At 45.7% G+C, this 18,185-nt stretch overlaps 1 protein-coding gene across 3 annotated transcripts in view; it reads left to right on the top strand.

Annotated features, from left to right (window-relative positions):
- The window catches only part of LOC139547567 (beta-1,3-glucosyltransferase-like), a 172,059-nt gene that overhangs the window by 122,526 nt on the left and 31,348 nt on the right, over positions 1–18,185 (top strand). For all 3 annotated transcript variants that reach the window (XM_071356471.1, XM_071356469.1, XM_071356470.1), the window contains 2 exons: positions 8,007–8,076; positions 8,553–8,666. In XM_071356471.1, coding sequence (XP_071212572.1) covers positions 8,007–8,076; positions 8,553–8,666 — 184 coding nt within the window. The remainder of the gene's footprint in view (positions 1–8,006; positions 8,077–8,552; positions 8,667–18,185) is intronic.

Raw genomic sequence — 18,185 nt, 5'->3', positions numbered from 1 at the left:
GAGTTTGAAGGTAGGCCTTGAAATACATCCACATGTATATATGACTCAAATGATGCCAATTAGCCTATCAGAGCCTAAAGCCATGACATTATTTTCTGGAATTTTCCAAGCTGTTTAAAGGCACAGTCAACTTAGTGTGTGTAAACTTCTGACCCACTGGAATTGTGATACAGTGAATTATAAGTGAAATAATCTGTCAGTAAACAATTGTTGGAACAATTAATTGTGTCATGCACAAAGTAGATGTCCTAACCGACTTGCCAAAACGATAGTTTGTTAATTTAATTGGGACTAGGCCCTTTTTTTCTCCATTTCCTGTCTGAATGACGTGCCCAAAGTAAAGTGCCTGTAGCTCAGGCCCTGATGCCAGGATATGCATATAATTGGTACCATTGGAAAGAAAACCCTTTGGATTTGGTATAAATGTTAAAATAATGTAGGAGAATATAACACAATAGATATGGTATGAGAAACTCCAAAGAAAAACCAACCGGAATTATATATATTTTTTTGTAGAGACCATCCTCTTAGAAATGCAAGAGAAAGGTCATACTGAAAATTAGCTCCCTGGATGCAATTCCTATGGCTTCAACGGGGTGTCAGCAGTCTATGTTCAGGCTTGTAACTTCAAAAACGAATAAGAAATAACAGTTTTAGTAGAAGGACACAGTCTTGGAAATTTGTGTTTGCGCGCGCCGTGAAAACATTACGCATCTGCTAAAATCGGTTTCCTATTGAACATACTTCTTTCCGAAATAAATATTATGGTTTGATTACATTTTAGGGTATCTGGGGAGTAAATTTAAATGTGTTTTGACTTGTTGAAACAAAGTTTAGGGGAAGATTTTCAGATTCCTTTCTCTGCATGTTGAACGAGTGGATTACTCAAATCGATGGCGCCAACTAAACAGACTTTTTGGGATATAAAGAAGGATTTTATCTAACAAAACGACACTACATGTAATAGCTGGGACCCTTTGGATGACAAATCAGAGGAAGATTTTCAAAAAGTAAGTGAATATTTAATATTTAATGTGAATGTATGAAACCTGTGCCGGTGGAAAAATATTTTGATGTGGTGCGCCATCATCAAACAATCAAATGGCATGTTTTCACTCTAATAGCTACTGTAAATCGGACACTGCAGTTAGATTAACAAGAATTTAAGCTTTCAGCCAATATAAGACACTTATATGTACCTAAATGTTTAAAATCCATAATATTTATGATTATTTATTTGAATTGTGCACCCTCCAGTTTCACCGGAAGTTGCCCCGCTAGCGGGACACCGATCCTTGAGAAGTTTTTTCAACAAGACATTTGTGGAGTGGTTGAAAAACGACTTTTAATGACTCCAACCTAAGTGTATGTAAACTTCCGACTTCAACTGTATGTTACTTTATCTCTAGTAACCCATTATACTTCCTTAACACTAGTGCTCTCTAGTAACAGCATATTCTGGAATAGTACTTTCTCCTTTCATATCTCCGCATACATAATAACGTTATACCATCAAACTCCACTGATGAGTCATGTTATCCTCATTATCTCTAATGAGTCATGTTACCCTCTGAGACATGTTACCCTCGATTGAGATACTGAGAAATGTTATCCTCTACCTGTTACTCTGGACCCTGATCTCTCTTTTGACGAACATATCAAGACTATGTCAAGGACAGATCTTTTCCATCCTTGTAACATTGCAAAAATCTAAAACTTTTTGTCCCAAAATTATGCAGAAAATCTAATCCATGTTTTTGTCACTTCTAGATTAGACTACTGCAATTCTCTACTCTCCGGCTACCTGGATAAAGCACTAAATACACTTCAGTTAGTGCTAAACCCAGCTGCTAGAATCCTGACTAGAACCCACAAATGTTATCATATTACTCCAGTGCTAGAGCCTCTTAAAGCTAGGGCTGATTTCAAGGTTTTACTGCTAACCTACAAAGCATTACATGGGCTTGCTCCCACCTATCCGTTTGCTATGGTCACAAGATGCAGGCCTCCTTATTGTCCCTAGAATTTCTAAGCAAACAGCTGGATCCAGGGCTTTCTCCTATAGAGCTCCATTTTTATGGAATGATCTGCCTGTCCATGTGAGAGACGCGGACTCGGTCTCAACCTTTAAGTCTTTACTGAAGACTCATCTCTTCAGTAGGTCCTATGATTGAGTGTAGTGTGGCCCAGGAGTGCGAAGGTGAACGGAAAGCCACTGGAGAGACGAACTATCCTTGCTGTCTCTGCCTCGCCGGCTCCCCTCTCTCCACTGGGATTCTCTGCCTCTGACCCTATTACGGGGGCTGAGTCACTGGCTTACTCGTGACCTTCCATGCCATCCCTAAGAGAGGGTTGAGTCACAGACGTGAACTTCCTCTCCGGTTTTGCGCCCCCTCGGGCTCGTGCGGTGGAGTAGATCTTCGTGGGCTATACTCAGCCTACTCATGGTAGTAAATTGGTAATCTGTTGGTATCACTCTAGTGGTGTGGGGGCTGTGCTTTGGCAAAGCGGGTGGGGTTATATCCTGCCTGGTTGGCCCTGTCTGGGGGTATCATCGGACGGGGCCACAGTGTCCCCTGACCCACCCCAGTCTCCAGTATCTATGCTGCAATAGTCTATGTGTCGGGGGGCGAGGGTCAGTCTGTTATATCTGGTGAAATTCTCCTGACTTATCTGGTGTCCTGTGTGAATTTACGTATGCTCCTTCTAATTCTCCTTCTCCCCCTCCCTTCCCAGAGGACCTGAACCCTAGGATCATGCCTCAGGACTACCTGGCCTGATGACTCCTGGCTGTCCCCAGTCCACCTGGTCGTGCTGCTGCTCCAGTTTCAACTGTTCTGCTTGTGACTAGGGAACCCTGACCTGTTTACAGGATGTGCTACCTATCCAGGACCTGGTGTTTTTGACTCTCTCTCTACCGCACCAGCTTTCTCGACCTCTGAATGCTCGGCTATGAAAAATCAACTGACATTTACTACTGAGGCACTGACCTGTTGCACCCTCTACAACCACTGTGATTATTATCCTGCTGGTCATCTATGAACATTTGAACATCAAGTAGAAATATCTGGCCTTAATGGCTATGTACTCTTAAAATCTCCACCCGGCACAGCCAGAAGAGGACTGGCCACCCCTCAGAGCCTGGTTCCTCTCTAGGTTCCTGCCTTTCTAGGGAGTTTTTTCTAGCCACTGTGCTTCTACATCTGCATTGCTTGCTGTTTTGGGTTTTAGGCTGGATTTCTCTATAGCACTTTGTGACATCTGCTGATGTAAAAAGGGCTTTATGAATAAATGTGGTTGATTGATTGAGAGAGCCGATGGGCAGTGGTGGACTTAGGTATTTACATCCACACCCCCACATGTGCATCTTTAACGATTCCTAAATTCCTACAATAATAATAACGCCATTATCAGTGGTTCAGACCACGTAGACATTTCTGTCATTACATCCTATGCCTCATATGTATCTTCAATGATTCTCTTTCTGCTTCTTCCTATACATATAAAACACCCCGTGCTCAATGACACTCGTGCTAGTAGTCCCAGACTACGATGGGTGGTGGTGGACGGAATCCCTAGATAACCATAGTTAGCGTTATAGATCGAAAAACTTATTTCACACAGCTCTCATTTACTCAGTACTTAATAGCTAAATTTCATTCCTTTAATTATCCAATTTTCAAGCCACTTATTATCCAAATTTCAATCAATCAGCTTATCCACATTTCAATCAGCTTAACATGTGCTTTCCACTCTCACACAACTTTCACATCCACATTTACTCCCAAACACACTCGGTAATCTCCCTTATTACCCATTTGCACCATATGTATCTTTCACAAACTATTAGAAGTGGCTGCAGACCACTTAGACACTTCTCCTATAAATGCCTACAGACAGCTGCCATGGTACCGTTACGCCCTTGCTCTAGTCTTCTCATAAGACTAGTGAATAGCCTTTCTCTCTATAAGACTATGGGTACCTTATTTTGCATTATTCGCCATCATTTTATTGGTTTTATTATATATCTTTTTTTTTACACAAATTCATTTAAATTGACTCAAAGACAGTCCCTCAATTGTTCGCGGATAATGTGTCTCCTCCTGGGCAGCTCACAGTAAGGGTCTGGTCTGGGCGGGTCTCGTCCTCTTTTGGTCAGACGGGAATTTCCCTCACGCTTCATAAATTGCGCCACCGGTTTTCCTCACAGACCTCCACTGGAAAGCTCTGCAGGCAGAATCAATCATCCTGTTCTTGACGCCAAAATTTTTGGGAAATTCTACACAGGGACGTTCAAAGTCAATCTTCAATGAGTCATTGTTTATTAACAGTGTGGCGCACAGCTGGTCAGCCACCAGGGGGAGACTCGTCGAGGCCTGGTGAGACGGAGTATACATCATGAGGCGATGCCTCCATCTGCTGGACATGCCAGGTCTCGACGGGCTCTCCGCCCAGGACTAATTGGGGCTGATTGAGGAGTTGGTGAGTAATCAAGGGCTGATTGTTCTATGGACCTCGCAAAGAAGTTGTGGGAAGCCCAACCGACCCCATTACGCAGCATGGTAGAGCACGTGAAGACGATGAGGGAGCGGATGACAGCCATATGGCCCATCGTGAGGGAACATATGGAGAAGGCCCAACGCCCCCAGCCCAGGTCTACAATCGGGGAGCCCAGCCCCGAGAATTCCAGGTGGGAGACAGGGTGCTGGTCTTAAATCCCCACGGCCGAAAGTAAGTTCCTGGCAACATGGCACGGACCATACAAGGTGGTCGAGAAATGGGACCTGTCAATTACCGCGTACGGCAACCGGGGAGACGGAAACCTCAACAGATTTACCACGTGAACCTGTTGAAGAAGTGGCACGAGAGGACAGCCTTGGCCGTGTTATGGTCGAGACCCAGGACGCCAACGGTACTGAGCAATGAGGACCTCGACCCGGCCCAGAAGCAAGAGCTCAGGAGGCTTGTCGATCGGAACACGGCCGTACCCGGCCCGGTGCGGAATCCGTACCCGGCCCGGGCGAAACGGTAAGAAAGAGGCCATATCGGATTCCGGAGGCCCGAAGGAAGGCCGTGAAACAAGAAGCGGAGGCTATGCTGAGGATGGGGGTCATTGAAGAGTCCCACAGTGCATGGTGCAGCCCAATTGTGTTGGTGCCCAAACCGGACGGTAGCCTCCGCTTCTGTAACGATTTCCGGGGGCTGAACGACATCAGCTTGTTCGACACATATCCCATGCCGAGGGTGGATGAGCTCATCGACCGATTGGGAAAGGCCCGGTACATCAGCTCCCTTGAACCTGACCAAAGGATATTGGCAGGTACCGTTGGCAGCCTCCTCCAGGGAGAAGACGGACACCAGACGGTTTGTATCAGTACCAGGTGCTCCCGTTCGGTCTCCATGGAGCCCCACCCACATTTCAACGGGTGATGAACAAAGTACTTCGACCACCCCAGTTGTACGCAGCGGCCTATTTGGATGACATCATCATCCAAACCCAAGGTTGGAAAGAGCACTTGATGCACCTCCGGTACTGGACGCGCTCAGACAAGCCGGGTTGACCGCAAACCCCAAGAAGTGCAAACTAGGTTTCGAGGAGGTGGAGTACCTGGGGTATTTGATCGGACGGGGGAACGTCAAGCCCCAGGAGAGGAAGGTTCAAGCGGTGCGTGACTGGCCCGTTCCACGCACCAAAACACAGGTCAAGTCCTTCCTGGGACTGGCAGGATACTATAGCCGATTTATCTTCAACTTTGCGGCTATAGCTTCCCCCCTCACCGATCTAACCAGGGCCTGCCTCCCGAAATCAGTGAAATGGACGAACGAGACAGAAGCGGCGTTCAGCCGTCTGAAGGAAGCGCTGTGCTCCCATCCGATTCTCGTAACGCCCGATTTCCAGGTGCCGATGGTGGTCCAGATGGATGCGTGTGATACGGGACTAGGCGCCGTTCTGTCCCAGATACACGATGGGGAGGAGCACCCCATCATGTACATCAGCAGAAAGCTGGTTCCTAGAGAGAAAAAGTACTCCGTTGTGGAGAAAGAGTGTCTAGCGGTGAAGTGGGCTCTAAACACTCTCAAGTATTACCTGTTGGGTACCCACTTCACCCTGGTCACGGACCATGCTCCCCTGGTCTGGATGGCCAGGGGAAAGGACACAAACGATCGGGTTACCATGTGGTTCTTGTCCCTTCAACGCTTCTCTTTTTCTGTTGTGCACAGGTCAGGGGCTAAGCATGGAAACGTGGATGCCCTATCGAGAAGGGAGACGTACGTCGCACTAACGACAGTCCCCGCCCACACAGAGCCGTGTGGCGTACAGCTGGTCAGCCACCAGGGGGAGACTCGTCGAGGCCTGGTGACAGACGGAGTATACATCACGAGGCGATGATTCCATCTGCTGGACGTGCCAGGTCTCGACGAGCTCTCCGCCCAGGACTAATTGGGGCTGATTGGGGAGTTGGTGAGTAATCAAGGGCTGATTGCTCACCAGCTGTACAAGCCCCATAAAGCTGCTAGAAGGGCAGCACACAGGGGAGGACTGGGGGAAGTAAGGTGACTTCCATGTAGTTGGAGACGGTGCCCGAGCTAAGACGAGGGAGTTTGAGTTTGTGTGCCCAACAGGATACAGCAAGACCCGGAGCCCAGAAGACGGTATCCCGGAGAGGGTCTCATGGGGGAGACCTATCCTTTTCTTTTGATTTATTATTAAATAAACACCCTTGATACCAAGCTAATCATACTCTGTCTGTGTCTGATCTGTGTAAACGTCTTGACCCAATCCCCTGGTCTGCCACAACAGGTAACTGGAGAGGTTCCAACAAACTTGATGCACCATAGTACACATCTGTCAGGAGCTCTTCTGGGGCAGTCCCGTTAGATTTCTTATATACTGCAGACAAGTTATATTTGCATGATTTAGCTTATTCGTTATTCATAATTAATTAATCATTAACGTTTGCTTCATTCATGTGACCAACCAATACTGGTTCATGCATGTGACAGACCAATACCTGATGAGGCTTCTTCTCTAAGCTGGGACCTTGAAACTGATATCTTTCATTCTCAAAACAATGGTCTAGGCGTACTGCTAAATTGCAAACACTGATAGTGAGGATTCATTCATCAGTCACTAGCATGAACACAGAAATTGGTTATTAGAAAAGCACGAACATAAAATGTTAATCACATACGCTTTCTCCTTCTCTCTCATTCCCCTTAGGGAGAGAGATCCAGGGCTATCTTGGCTCTCTCTCTCCAGTTAGTCTTCTATCCTTCCTCCCTCCTACTCCTACTCCCTCATTTTAATTTAAATTAAAAAAAAATATTTAATTATGTTTTAATTACATTTTTTGTCATTTAGCAGATGCTCTTATCCAGAGCGAGTGCATACATTTTCATAATTTCATAACTCCCTCCTACCCTTTCTCCCCCTCTCATTTCTGGCTTGTTCCTTTTATTCTCTCTTCTATCTTTCCTCCCTCCTACCCTTCCTCCCTCCTACCCTTTCTCCACTTCATCTTCCCACTAACCTGGTTGTTGCCAGAGCTCTAATATGCCGAGAAGATGGTGATAACACATTGGGTGTGTCCCAAATTCCACCCTGTTCCCTACTGGCCCTGGTCAAAAGTAGTGCACTACATGGGGAATAGTGTGCCGTTTGAGATGCAGCCATAAAGCAGAAGGCCTTGAGCCTCACAGAGAGGCCTCATCAGCCTGAGAGCCACAGATAGACAGGCAGGAGGTCTGAGCACTTAAATAAAGACGGCCAATTCACATTTCACTCAACTAATAACCTAATAACCTGTGTCATCTTGAGGAGATATTGCAATATTCACGAGTACAATTCAACACGGGGCAGGGAATTTGAAAAATTCACCATCTCAATAGTGCTTCAACAATGATAACAGCTCCTCTCCTAGGATGTATGTTCCTTCAATAGGGTGCAGTGTTTTTCCTGACCACGTGACCTGACCAGGAAAAACGTTTTCCTGTTTTTTTTACAGGGGGAGCCTGTAAAGAAGGAAGACATCTTTGTCGCTGTGAAAACTTGTAAGAAGTTTCACACTGAGAGGGGTGAGTCAGATCTTTGAAGCTCCTCTGAAGCTCTGGGGTGGTGAAACTCAGACAGGGTCCATAATGTTCGTAAAATATTCATGTCGACATTTTCTCTATTCTTCTAAAAGAGTGTATTTCTTGCCTTTTGAGATGTGTGCCTGGTAAAGTGCTGACTCTGTCAGGTCTGGTTTAACTCTCAGCACAAGATGTCAGTCACCAACTTGCTTTAACTTGGCTGTTTGAATTTCGGAAGCACCCGGAAAATTCGACATCAGCTCCGGCTGACATGTCGGTCACAGCTAATTGTTCTGATTATAATAATTAAATCATGTTTATTTCAAAAAGTTCTGTGAAAGACAAGTTATATGTTTTTAACATTCATAATGAATAATGCTGCAAGTTTTCTGTATACAGAAGCCTGATTCTTCTTACTATGGTAGTGTGGAAGTGTTGAGCTGTATTGTTTTACCTGTCGTTCTTTTGTCCTGCCCCAGTCCCAGTGGTGAAGAAGACGTGGGAGAGAGAGGCATCTCTGTTGGAGTATTACAGTGACCACACTGACCCCTCCATACCTACCATCGACCTAGGAGTCCCCAACACAGAGAGAGGTGAGTTAGTCCAGGGCCTGTATCCATAAAATGTCTCAGAGTTGGAGTGCTAATCTAGGATCACTTTTGCCTAATTTAGATATGAATAATTATTAAGATTACATGGACAGGGAGGACCTGGTCCTAGATCAGCACACTTAATCTGAGATGCAATGTGAATACAGGCCCTGCTCCCATCCACATATCCACTCTAGTCAGGACATGTTGCAATTGGGACAATTTGATGCAATTTCAAAAGTACAGTTGAACAGTTCAGAGTTGATTTTGTTCAAAGATAAAGATCGCTAAATAATGTGTATGAAGCTAAGATCTAAGATAATTCACTTCATAAAAATCTAAGTTTGTCGGATGTTTTTAGTTCTCTTATTTCGAGATGACATTATGTCGCATGCTAGCAGATGTGTAGATTCAGCTATATGCCCAAGTGAATTGAATAGATAAGGACTGAATTATTTCCTGATTTGATTCAGTCTGACAAACTCTGGCAGATGGCAAGTCTGATGCTACAGGTACAACAAGGCATGTTATACCAGTCTACCAATTGCACTACACGTTATATTTTGTTGTTATTATTTAATCAAGCATAATTTGGCTTCCTGTCTGATCCTGCTCTCATAACATTTGGGATGCAACAAAGCGCTCTGGGAACATTTTGTGCCTCTGTTTTGCCACTGCTTTTTCATGAGGTTGTTAATTGGGTGTCTTGTCTGTGACAGATGCGCAATCTGCGAATTTACTAAAATGCCAGCTCTCATCTTTTCCACGGTTCTCAATGTCAAACGACGAAAGCCGTTTTTCATGATTGCGACCTGGGTCATTTTCATTCAGGACTATTGTGACAGACTGCATCTATTGAAGTATAAGAGATAGTAACAATGTCAGCATGACTTCAGGTAGACCTGTTAATAATGTCGAATATGCCCACAGTAGCAGGAATTTGAATATGCTGGCTCGATCAGATGTTGTGTGATTTGATAGATTCAGTCTTAAATACTAATAGTCTTAAAATACTGTAAGATTTCGATACGATTTAGTCTTATCAGGTGGAAATGCCCAACTTTTAGGATGGTTTTGGAATGAATATGGAAACCTCCGATTCAACCAGTACCACTTCTCTGCGAGTAAATTACCGTTATTGACTTGAGTTTTATAGAAGAGTTCAAGTAAACTCTGAATAGGGTTGTTAGCTATCAACCTTGCTCTCTTCTGATTTTATCTTAATTATGACAATTTCACCTATCAATTCTCCAATGGGAAAGGGTCAGGGGAAGGGAATGGTGTGTAATGGAATGCTTGTGCTGTAATATGCAGTAAATCAGTGTATCTGGAACAGACAAAGCCAACACTCTTTCTTTCACGCACAATCCAACAGAGCCGGGGCTGTGTAATCACCCTACTTATCATTATTCAACGGCACGCTAAATCGGAAATCAAAAACCTTGGTTGGCCTTGGCGTAGCGCTGGCATGGAAAGCTCATTCACCACTCTGTCATCATTCCAAATGGCTGTTCACTACATAGTGCACTACTTTTAACCAGACACTTATTTTATTTCTGTCAACATTCAACTGGTAAAAGTTGATTGTCATATGATTAAGAGAAGAAAATGGCCTTAAAAGGGGCAGCTCCCTATTTTAATGTTGATGTCTATTTAACAGACTGTTAAATTCTGTTAAATAGCCATCACTAACACATTAGAGGCTGCTGCCCTATATACATATACTTGGAATCACTGGTCACTTTAATAATGGAACACTAGACACTTTTAAAAAAAAGAATACATATTTTGCAATACTCATCTCATGTATATACTGTATTCTATCCTATTCTACTGTATCTACAGTTGAAGTCGGAAGTTTACATACACTTAGGTTGGAGTCATTAAAACTCGTTTTTCAACCACTCCACAAATTTATTGTTAACAAACTATAGTTTTTGCAAGTCGATTAGGACATTTACTTTGTGCATGACAAGTAATTTTTCCAACAATTGTTTGCAGACAGATTATTTCACTTATAATTCACTGTATCACAATTCCAGTGGGTCAGAAGTTTACATACACTAAGTTGACTGTGCCTTTAAACAGCTTGGAACATTCCAGAAAATTATGGCATGGCTTTATAAGCTTCTGATAGGCTAATTGACATAATTTGAGTCAATTGGAGGTGTACCTGTGGATGTATGTCAAGGCCTACCTTAGAACTCAGTGCCTCTTTGCTTGACATCATGGGAAAATCAAAAGAAATCAGCCAAGACCTCAGAAAATAAATTGTAGACCTCCACAAGTCTGGTTCATCCTTGGGAGCAATTTCCAAACGCCTGAAGGTACCACGTTCATCTGTACAAACAATAGTATAGAAGTATAAACACCATGGGACCACACAGCCGTCATACCGCTCAGGAAGGAGACGCGCTCTGTATCCTAGAGATGAACGTACTTTGGTGCAAAAAGTGCAAATCAATCCCAGAACAACAGCAAAGGACCTTGTGAAGATGCTAGCAGAAACAGGTACAAAAGTATCTATATCCACAGTAAAACGAGTCCCATATCGACATAACCTAGCCGCTCAGCAAGGAAGAAGCCACTGCTCCAAAACCGCCAGACTACGGTTTGCAACTGCAAATGGGGACAAATATCGTACTTTTTGGAGAAATGTCCTCTGGTCTGATGAAACAAAAATAGAACTGTTTGGCTATAATGACCATTGTTATGTTTGGAGGAAAACGGGGGAGGCTTGCAAGCTGAAGAACACTCTCCCAAACGTGAAGGACAGGGTGGCAACATCATGTTGTGGGAGTGCTTTGCTGCAGGAGGGACTGGTGCACTTCACAAAATAGATGGCATCATGAGGAAAGGAAAACTATGTGGATATATTGAAGCAACATCTCAAGACATCAGTCTGGAAGTTAAAACGTGGTCGCAAATGGGTCTTCCAAATGGACAATGACCCCAAGCATACTTCCAAAGTTGTGGCAAAATGGCTTAAGGACAACAAAGTCAAGGTATTGGAGTGGCCATCACAAAGCCCTGACCTCAATCCCATAGAAAATTTGTGAGCAGAACTGAAAAAGCATGTGCGAGCAAGGAGGCCTACAAACCTGACTCAGTTACAACAGCTCTGTCAGGAGGGAATGGACCAAAATTCACCCAACTTATTGTGGGAAGCATGTGGAAGGCTGCCCTAAACGTTTGACCCTGTCACGACTCCGACCGAGGCAGGCTCTCCTTCCCGTTCGGGTGGCGCTCGGCGGTCGTCGTCACCGGCCTATTAGCTGCCACTGATCCTTTTCTCCCCCTCCTTATGTGTTTATTGGTTACACCTGTTTTGTGTTTGTGCTTAATTAGTTGGGCTTTATCAGTCAGCCGGCCCGCCCGTTTCTTTGTGCGGGATTGTTAGTGTGTAAGCTTGGTGTTTGTTCGGACTACGTGTTTATGTATGTTCGAGTTTGTTTACTGGACTGTTTTTCGTTCCCCGTGTCTGGGGCAGTTTACGTAGAGCACCCAGTGTATTAGTGGGGTGGCCGAAGTGCCGTGTTTCATTAAAAGGAACATTGTTATTGAATCCTCTGTTTTTTCTGCGCCTGACTTCGCACTCCGACACCCAGTCCTTACAGACCCAAGTTAAACAATTTAAAGGTAATGCTACCAAATACTAATTGAGTGTATGTAAACTTCTGACCCACTGGGAATGTGATGAAAGAAATAAAAGCTGAAACAAATCATTCTCTCTACTATTATTCTGACATTTCACGTTCTTAAAATAAAGTGGTGATCCTAACTGACCTAAGACAGGGAATTTGTACTAGGATTAAATATCAGGAATTGTGAAAACTGAGTTTAAATGTATTTGGCTAAGGTGTATGTAAACTTCCGACTTCAACTCTGTCTATGCCGCTCTGACATTGCTCGCCCAATGTTTATATATTCCTAATTCCATTCCTTTACTTTTGATTTGTGTGTGTTGTTGTGAAATTGTTAGATATTACCTCGCTGTCGGAGCTAGAAACTCTAGCATTTCGCTACACCCGCTATAACATCTGCTAAACACGTGTACTGTGTGTGACCGATAACATTTGATTTGATGTTATTTGACCCAATATTATGGCCATAGGATGAGCAAATGTATCTTGTTGAGATTTAATTGTGAAAAAAACTTTGTGTGATCTGAGTCTCATTTCTCTTATTTTAACTACAGTAGTCATGTCACCACCCGGTCAGCTACAGTGAGTCCTCCTACCATTACCTCCTACCATTACATTTGTTCATATCCTTTGCTAGTTACTGCGCTATTAGCCCAGTTATAGATAAGTGTATAGTCAGCAATAGAGGAGTGATTGCTTCCGACAAGAACACAAAACGTGTACATTTCTAGACACCTTTGAAAGCGAGTCGGGGAAAGAGCTTTTTTTGGTCTGAAGAGGCAGTGTTGTATTTTGAGACTGGCTTGAAAAAGCTAAGTAGCCAATAGACAGAGGGTAGCATAATTTCTCTGATTTTCTGTAATAATGGAATGGGAATAATAATGTGTTTTATTTTGTAAAGTGTTTTTTTTTCTTCTTCAAAGGTCAAAGGTAGGCCTACTTTGAACACCACACCGCTACTGTAGGCTGAATGATAGCACAGCTATTTCCATGTTAAAATGTTATGGGATGCATTTTCTCCATTGTTTTTGAAAGTAGGCAACTCTGGTAGGCCTACATTCTGATCAAATATCCACAGTAGTCTACTTGGCCACTGTTAAAACTGTAACTTTAAGTGGGTACAGCCTCAGTGTTCACAGTCATTTTTTTTCTAGCAAGAGTGCTTTGTGTTGGACCCTATTTCTTCCTAGTTAAGAAATAAGATGTAGCCCTACTGTACCTGTTTGACAGACAGAATTATAGTTGACTATCCCATATATTTTCTCAGCCAATTCCTTCAGTCACCAGGCCCTCCTTAAAAACACTACCTAGTAGTGGGGTAGGCTAAATAAATACAACAGAATAGTGCAAATTATAAGAATAGTGATAAAGGAAGCGAAATATGCTGTGTAGATCATGCCCAGAGCTCATGGTTGAGCCGTAGCAAAATTAAGGCTGGAGAGTGGGCCAACACTCCCAACTTTTTTTTCAATTCTCTCAGCACTCCAGCCAAATTACGCATGCGGGTCTCCTCACTTAACTCAACTCACATGCTCTGGTGTTGTATTAAAAAATATTATTCTTGTCTCCATTCATGTAAAATGATGTAAAATTACATGAAATGTGTGTCAGGTTTTGGCCAGGACTGTTCAGGTTTTGGTCACTAGATGTCCCCATTGCACCTTTTTTGTACCTTTTGTTTTTTCCTTGCTCTAATTATTGTTTGCACCTGTGTGTCGTTCCCTTGTTAGTATTTAAACCCTGTGTGTTCCTCAGTTCTTTGCTCAGTGTTTGTATGTTAGCACCCAGCCCCAGCCTTGTTGTGAACATATTTCTCTTATTGGATTTTCCAGAGGTTCTCTGGTTTAGTGCTTGTGTATTTTTGAGTAGTCTTTTTGAGGTTTGTTTTTCCCTGCTGTTTTTACCACTTTGTGGAGTTTCTTTGTATTTTGGAGGATATCCATTTTGTGCCTCTTGGCTTTATTTTTGGACGTGGTGGATTTATATTCTTTGCCTGAAGATCTTGTCCTTTTATTAAACCACCATTTCTAGTACTGCTGAGTCTGCCTCATCTTCTGGGTTCTGCCGACTATTAGTGACTGTTTCTCTCACCGGGTCCTGACAGAAACACTGAGCCATTAAAATGAACCCAGAGGCAGCCAGTACCCAGGACTTTTTTCCCATGCTGTCCCACCACGAGGGGACTGTCCAACGTCACGAAGCTGCTCTGGTTCAGCAAGAGGCCTTACTGGCTGGACATTCTCAACTTCTGTCGGAGATGATGACTTCCATAAAACAGATTTCTGATCAATTTTCCCCTGCAACCGCTTCTGCTCCAGTTCATCAGATTCAAGTGCCCGTGGCAGTTAACCCCCTGGCTGAACCTCGTCTGCCGCCTCCCCAACGGTTCTCAGGTGATCCGAGTGTTTGTAAGGGGTTTTTCACCCAATGTTCTCTCTCCTTCGAGCTGCAACCCTCGTCGTTTCCCACCGACCGGTCCAAGATAGCATATATCATCACCCTGCTGTCGGAAAAAGCCCTAGCCTGGGCTACTGCTGTGTGGGATGCCCAAAGTCCCTGCTGTGCCAGCTACTCTACCTTTGCTGAAGAATTCAAGCGAGTGTTTCAAGATCCCACCAGGGGTCCTGACTCAGCCAAACAGCTCCTGACTCTCAGCCAAGGTCGGCGCAGCGTGACGGACTATGCCATCCAGTTCCGCACGGTGGCAGCAGCGAGTGGCTGGAACCACCGGACAACCTCGAGTCCCTGATCAAGTTGGCTTCACGCATAGACCAGCGTCTGAGAGAGAGAGAACTCAACCGTAGATCTCTCACCCTAGCTCCTATCGGTCCCAGCTCCGAGTCTCCACCTTTATCCTCGCTGACTCCACCGGAACCCATGCAGGTTGGACGCATCTCCCAGGCTGAGAGAGACCGCCGGATAAGGGAGCGATGCTGTCTATATTGCGGCAAACCGGGCCATTTCCTCTCCACGTGTCCCGGGCTCCAGGGAAAACGCACTCTCCCGTGCAGGCCTGGGAGGACTTTAACGGGAAACATAACCTCCTCCCATCCATCCAACTCCCGCCTGCTTATTCCAGTTACCCTTTCCTGGGACAACCACGAGCTTCCCCTTCAAGCCTTGGTAGACTCTGGAGCCGCAGGTAACTTCATGGATGGTGTCTGGGCGAAGGAGAATGGCGTTCCCTCTGAACCTCTTAGTGACCCCATAAGGGTTACTACGTTGGATGGAAGCCCTTTGGGATCTGGACTTGTCACTCGTGTCACTACCCCCTTGCGACTTTCAGTTTCCCAACACCAGGAAGTGATGAACTTTCATCTGACCTCGTGTTCCGAGTTCCCTCTCGTCCTTGGATACCCCTGGCTTCACAGCCATAACCCTCACATCGACTGGTCTGTGGGCACTATCAAGCAGTGGGGTCCTACGTGCCAAGCCACTTGTATCTTCCCTAGTTCCCCGAGTTCCCCTCCCGAGTCTCTAGAATCCATCGACCTGTCCCGAGTTCCCGAGTGTTACCATGACCTCAAACCGGTATTTAGCAAACAGAGGACCACCAAACTACCACCCCATAGACCTTACGATTGCCCCATCGACCTGTTTTCGGGCACCTGCCCCCCCAGGGGTCGGATCTTTTCCCTATCTCCTCCCGAATGAGCTGCTATGGATACCTACATCAAGGACGCTCTGGCAGCAGGCCTCATGCGTCCATCCACCTCGCCGGCGGGAGCAGGGTTTTTCTTTGTGGCCAAAAAAGACGGTGGATTACGTCCTTGCATCGACTACCGGGGACTTAATGCCATAACCGTCCGTAACCGCTATCCGCTACCCCTTATGGCCACAGCCTTTGAGCTGCTCCAGGAAGCAGTGGTCTTCACTAAGCTTGACCTACGGAACGCATACCATCTTGTGCGGATCAAACCCGGTGACGAGTGGAAGACCGCTTTCAACACGCCTACTGGTCACTACGAATACTTGGTGATGCCCTTCGGCCTGACCAACGCCCCGGCTGTGTTCCAAGCGCTCATAAACGATGTGCTTAGGGATATGCTTAACATTTTCGTGTTTGTTTACTTGGATGACATCCTCATCTTTTCGTGCTCCCTTCAAGAACACACTAAGCATGTCAGACAAGTGCTCAAACGCCTCCTAGACAGCCATTTGTACGTTAAGCCGGAAAAGTGTGAATTCCATTCCTCTCGAGTACAATTCCTGGGATTTGTAGTGGAACCCGGTCGAGTCCAGATGGACCCCAAGAAGGTAGGGGCGGTAGCGGATTGGCCCACCCCCAAGTCCGTTAAGGAAGTTCAGCGTTTCCTGGGCTTCACCAACTTTTACCGCAAGTTCATCAAGAACTTCAGCTCGGTGGCAGCCCCTCTCTCAGCTGTAACCAAGGGTGGCAACACAAGGTTTCTGTGGGGAAGAGAAGCTGAGACGGCCTTCCAAGGACTCAAGCAGCGCATCCTCTCTGCTCCCATCCTGACACTACCGACGGCGGATGAACCTTTTGTGGTGGAGGTAAACGCATCAGAGGTTGGTGTTGGAGCTGTCCTGTCTCAGAGGGGGGAAGACAAGAGGCTACATCCTTGCGCCTTCTTCTCTCACCGGCTTACCCCGGCCGAGAGGAATTACGATGTGGGGGATCGTGAACTCCTAGCGGTTAAGATGGCATTGAAGGAATGGAGACACTGGCTCGAGGGGGCTTCTCAACCATTTCAAGTGCTTACGGACCACAAAAATCTGGAGTATATCCAGCAGGCGAAGCGGTTGAACTCCAGACAAGCTCGATGGTCTCTTTTCTTCAGCCGATTCCAGTTTATCCTCACCTATAGACCCGGGTCGAAGAATCTCAAACCGGACGCCTTGTCACGAGTCTACTCTCCTGCCATTCGAGAAGATACTGACATGACTGTTCTTCCTGCCGCTAAGATCGTGGCTCCAATCTCGTGGCAAGTTGAGGATACCGTGAGACAAGCTCAAGCCATCGAACCGGGTCCTAAGGGAGGTCCTGCCAATCGGTTGTTTGTTCCCAAGGCAGCAAGATCCCAAGTCCTTCTGTGGGGGCACTCCTCTCGCCTCACCTGTCACCCGGGCGTAGGTCGCACCTTGGAGTTCATTCAGCGTAAGTTCTGGTGGCCCACCATAAGAGAAGACGTTGCCACTTTCGTCAAGGCCTGTCCCGTGTGCTGCCAGGGCAAATCTTCTCACCTCCGCCCTCAAGGACTCCTTCACCCTTTATCTATTCCCCACCGACCCTGGTCCCATATCTCGTTGGACTTTATTACTGGCCTTCCTCCGTCCCATGGTAATACTACTATCCTAGTCATCATCGACAGGTTTTCTAAGGCGGCCAGGTTTGTTCCCTTGACCAAATTACCTTCTGCCAAGGAAACAGCTGAGTTGGTGATTAACCATGTGTTCCGAGTCTTTGGCATTCCGCAAGATATGGTTTCCGACAGAGGTCCCCAGTTCGCCTCAAGGTTTTGGAAGGCCTTCTGCCAACTCATAGGGGCCACGGCCAGTTTATCTTCAGGGTACCATCCGGAGTCCAACGGCCAAACCGAGAGGATGAATCAGGAGCTGGAAACTACCCTCAGATGTATGGTTTCCAACAACCCGTCCACATGGTCATCCTTCATTGTTTGGGCCAAGTACGCGCACAACACCTTGTGCTCCTCCTCCACTGGTATATCCCCGCACGAGTGTCAGTTTGGCTATGCTCCTCTATTGTTCCCGGACCAGGAGGCAGAAGTCAGAGTGCCTTCAGCCTCGAGGTTCATCAGACGCTGTCGGCTTACGTGGAAGAAGGCCCGTCTTAATCTTCTGCGTTCCTCACAGCAGTACCAGCGACAAGCCAACAGACGTCGCCGTCCCGGTCCTA

The sequence above is a fragment of the Salvelinus alpinus genome, chromosome 21 (assembly GCF_045679555.1).
Source record: "Salvelinus alpinus chromosome 21, SLU_Salpinus.1, whole genome shotgun sequence".
NCBI lineage: Eukaryota > Metazoa > Chordata > Actinopteri > Salmoniformes > Salmonidae > Salvelinus > Salvelinus alpinus.
The sequence above is the reverse complement of the archived record's forward strand: the minus strand, read 5'-3'. Positions and strand labels throughout refer to the sequence as shown.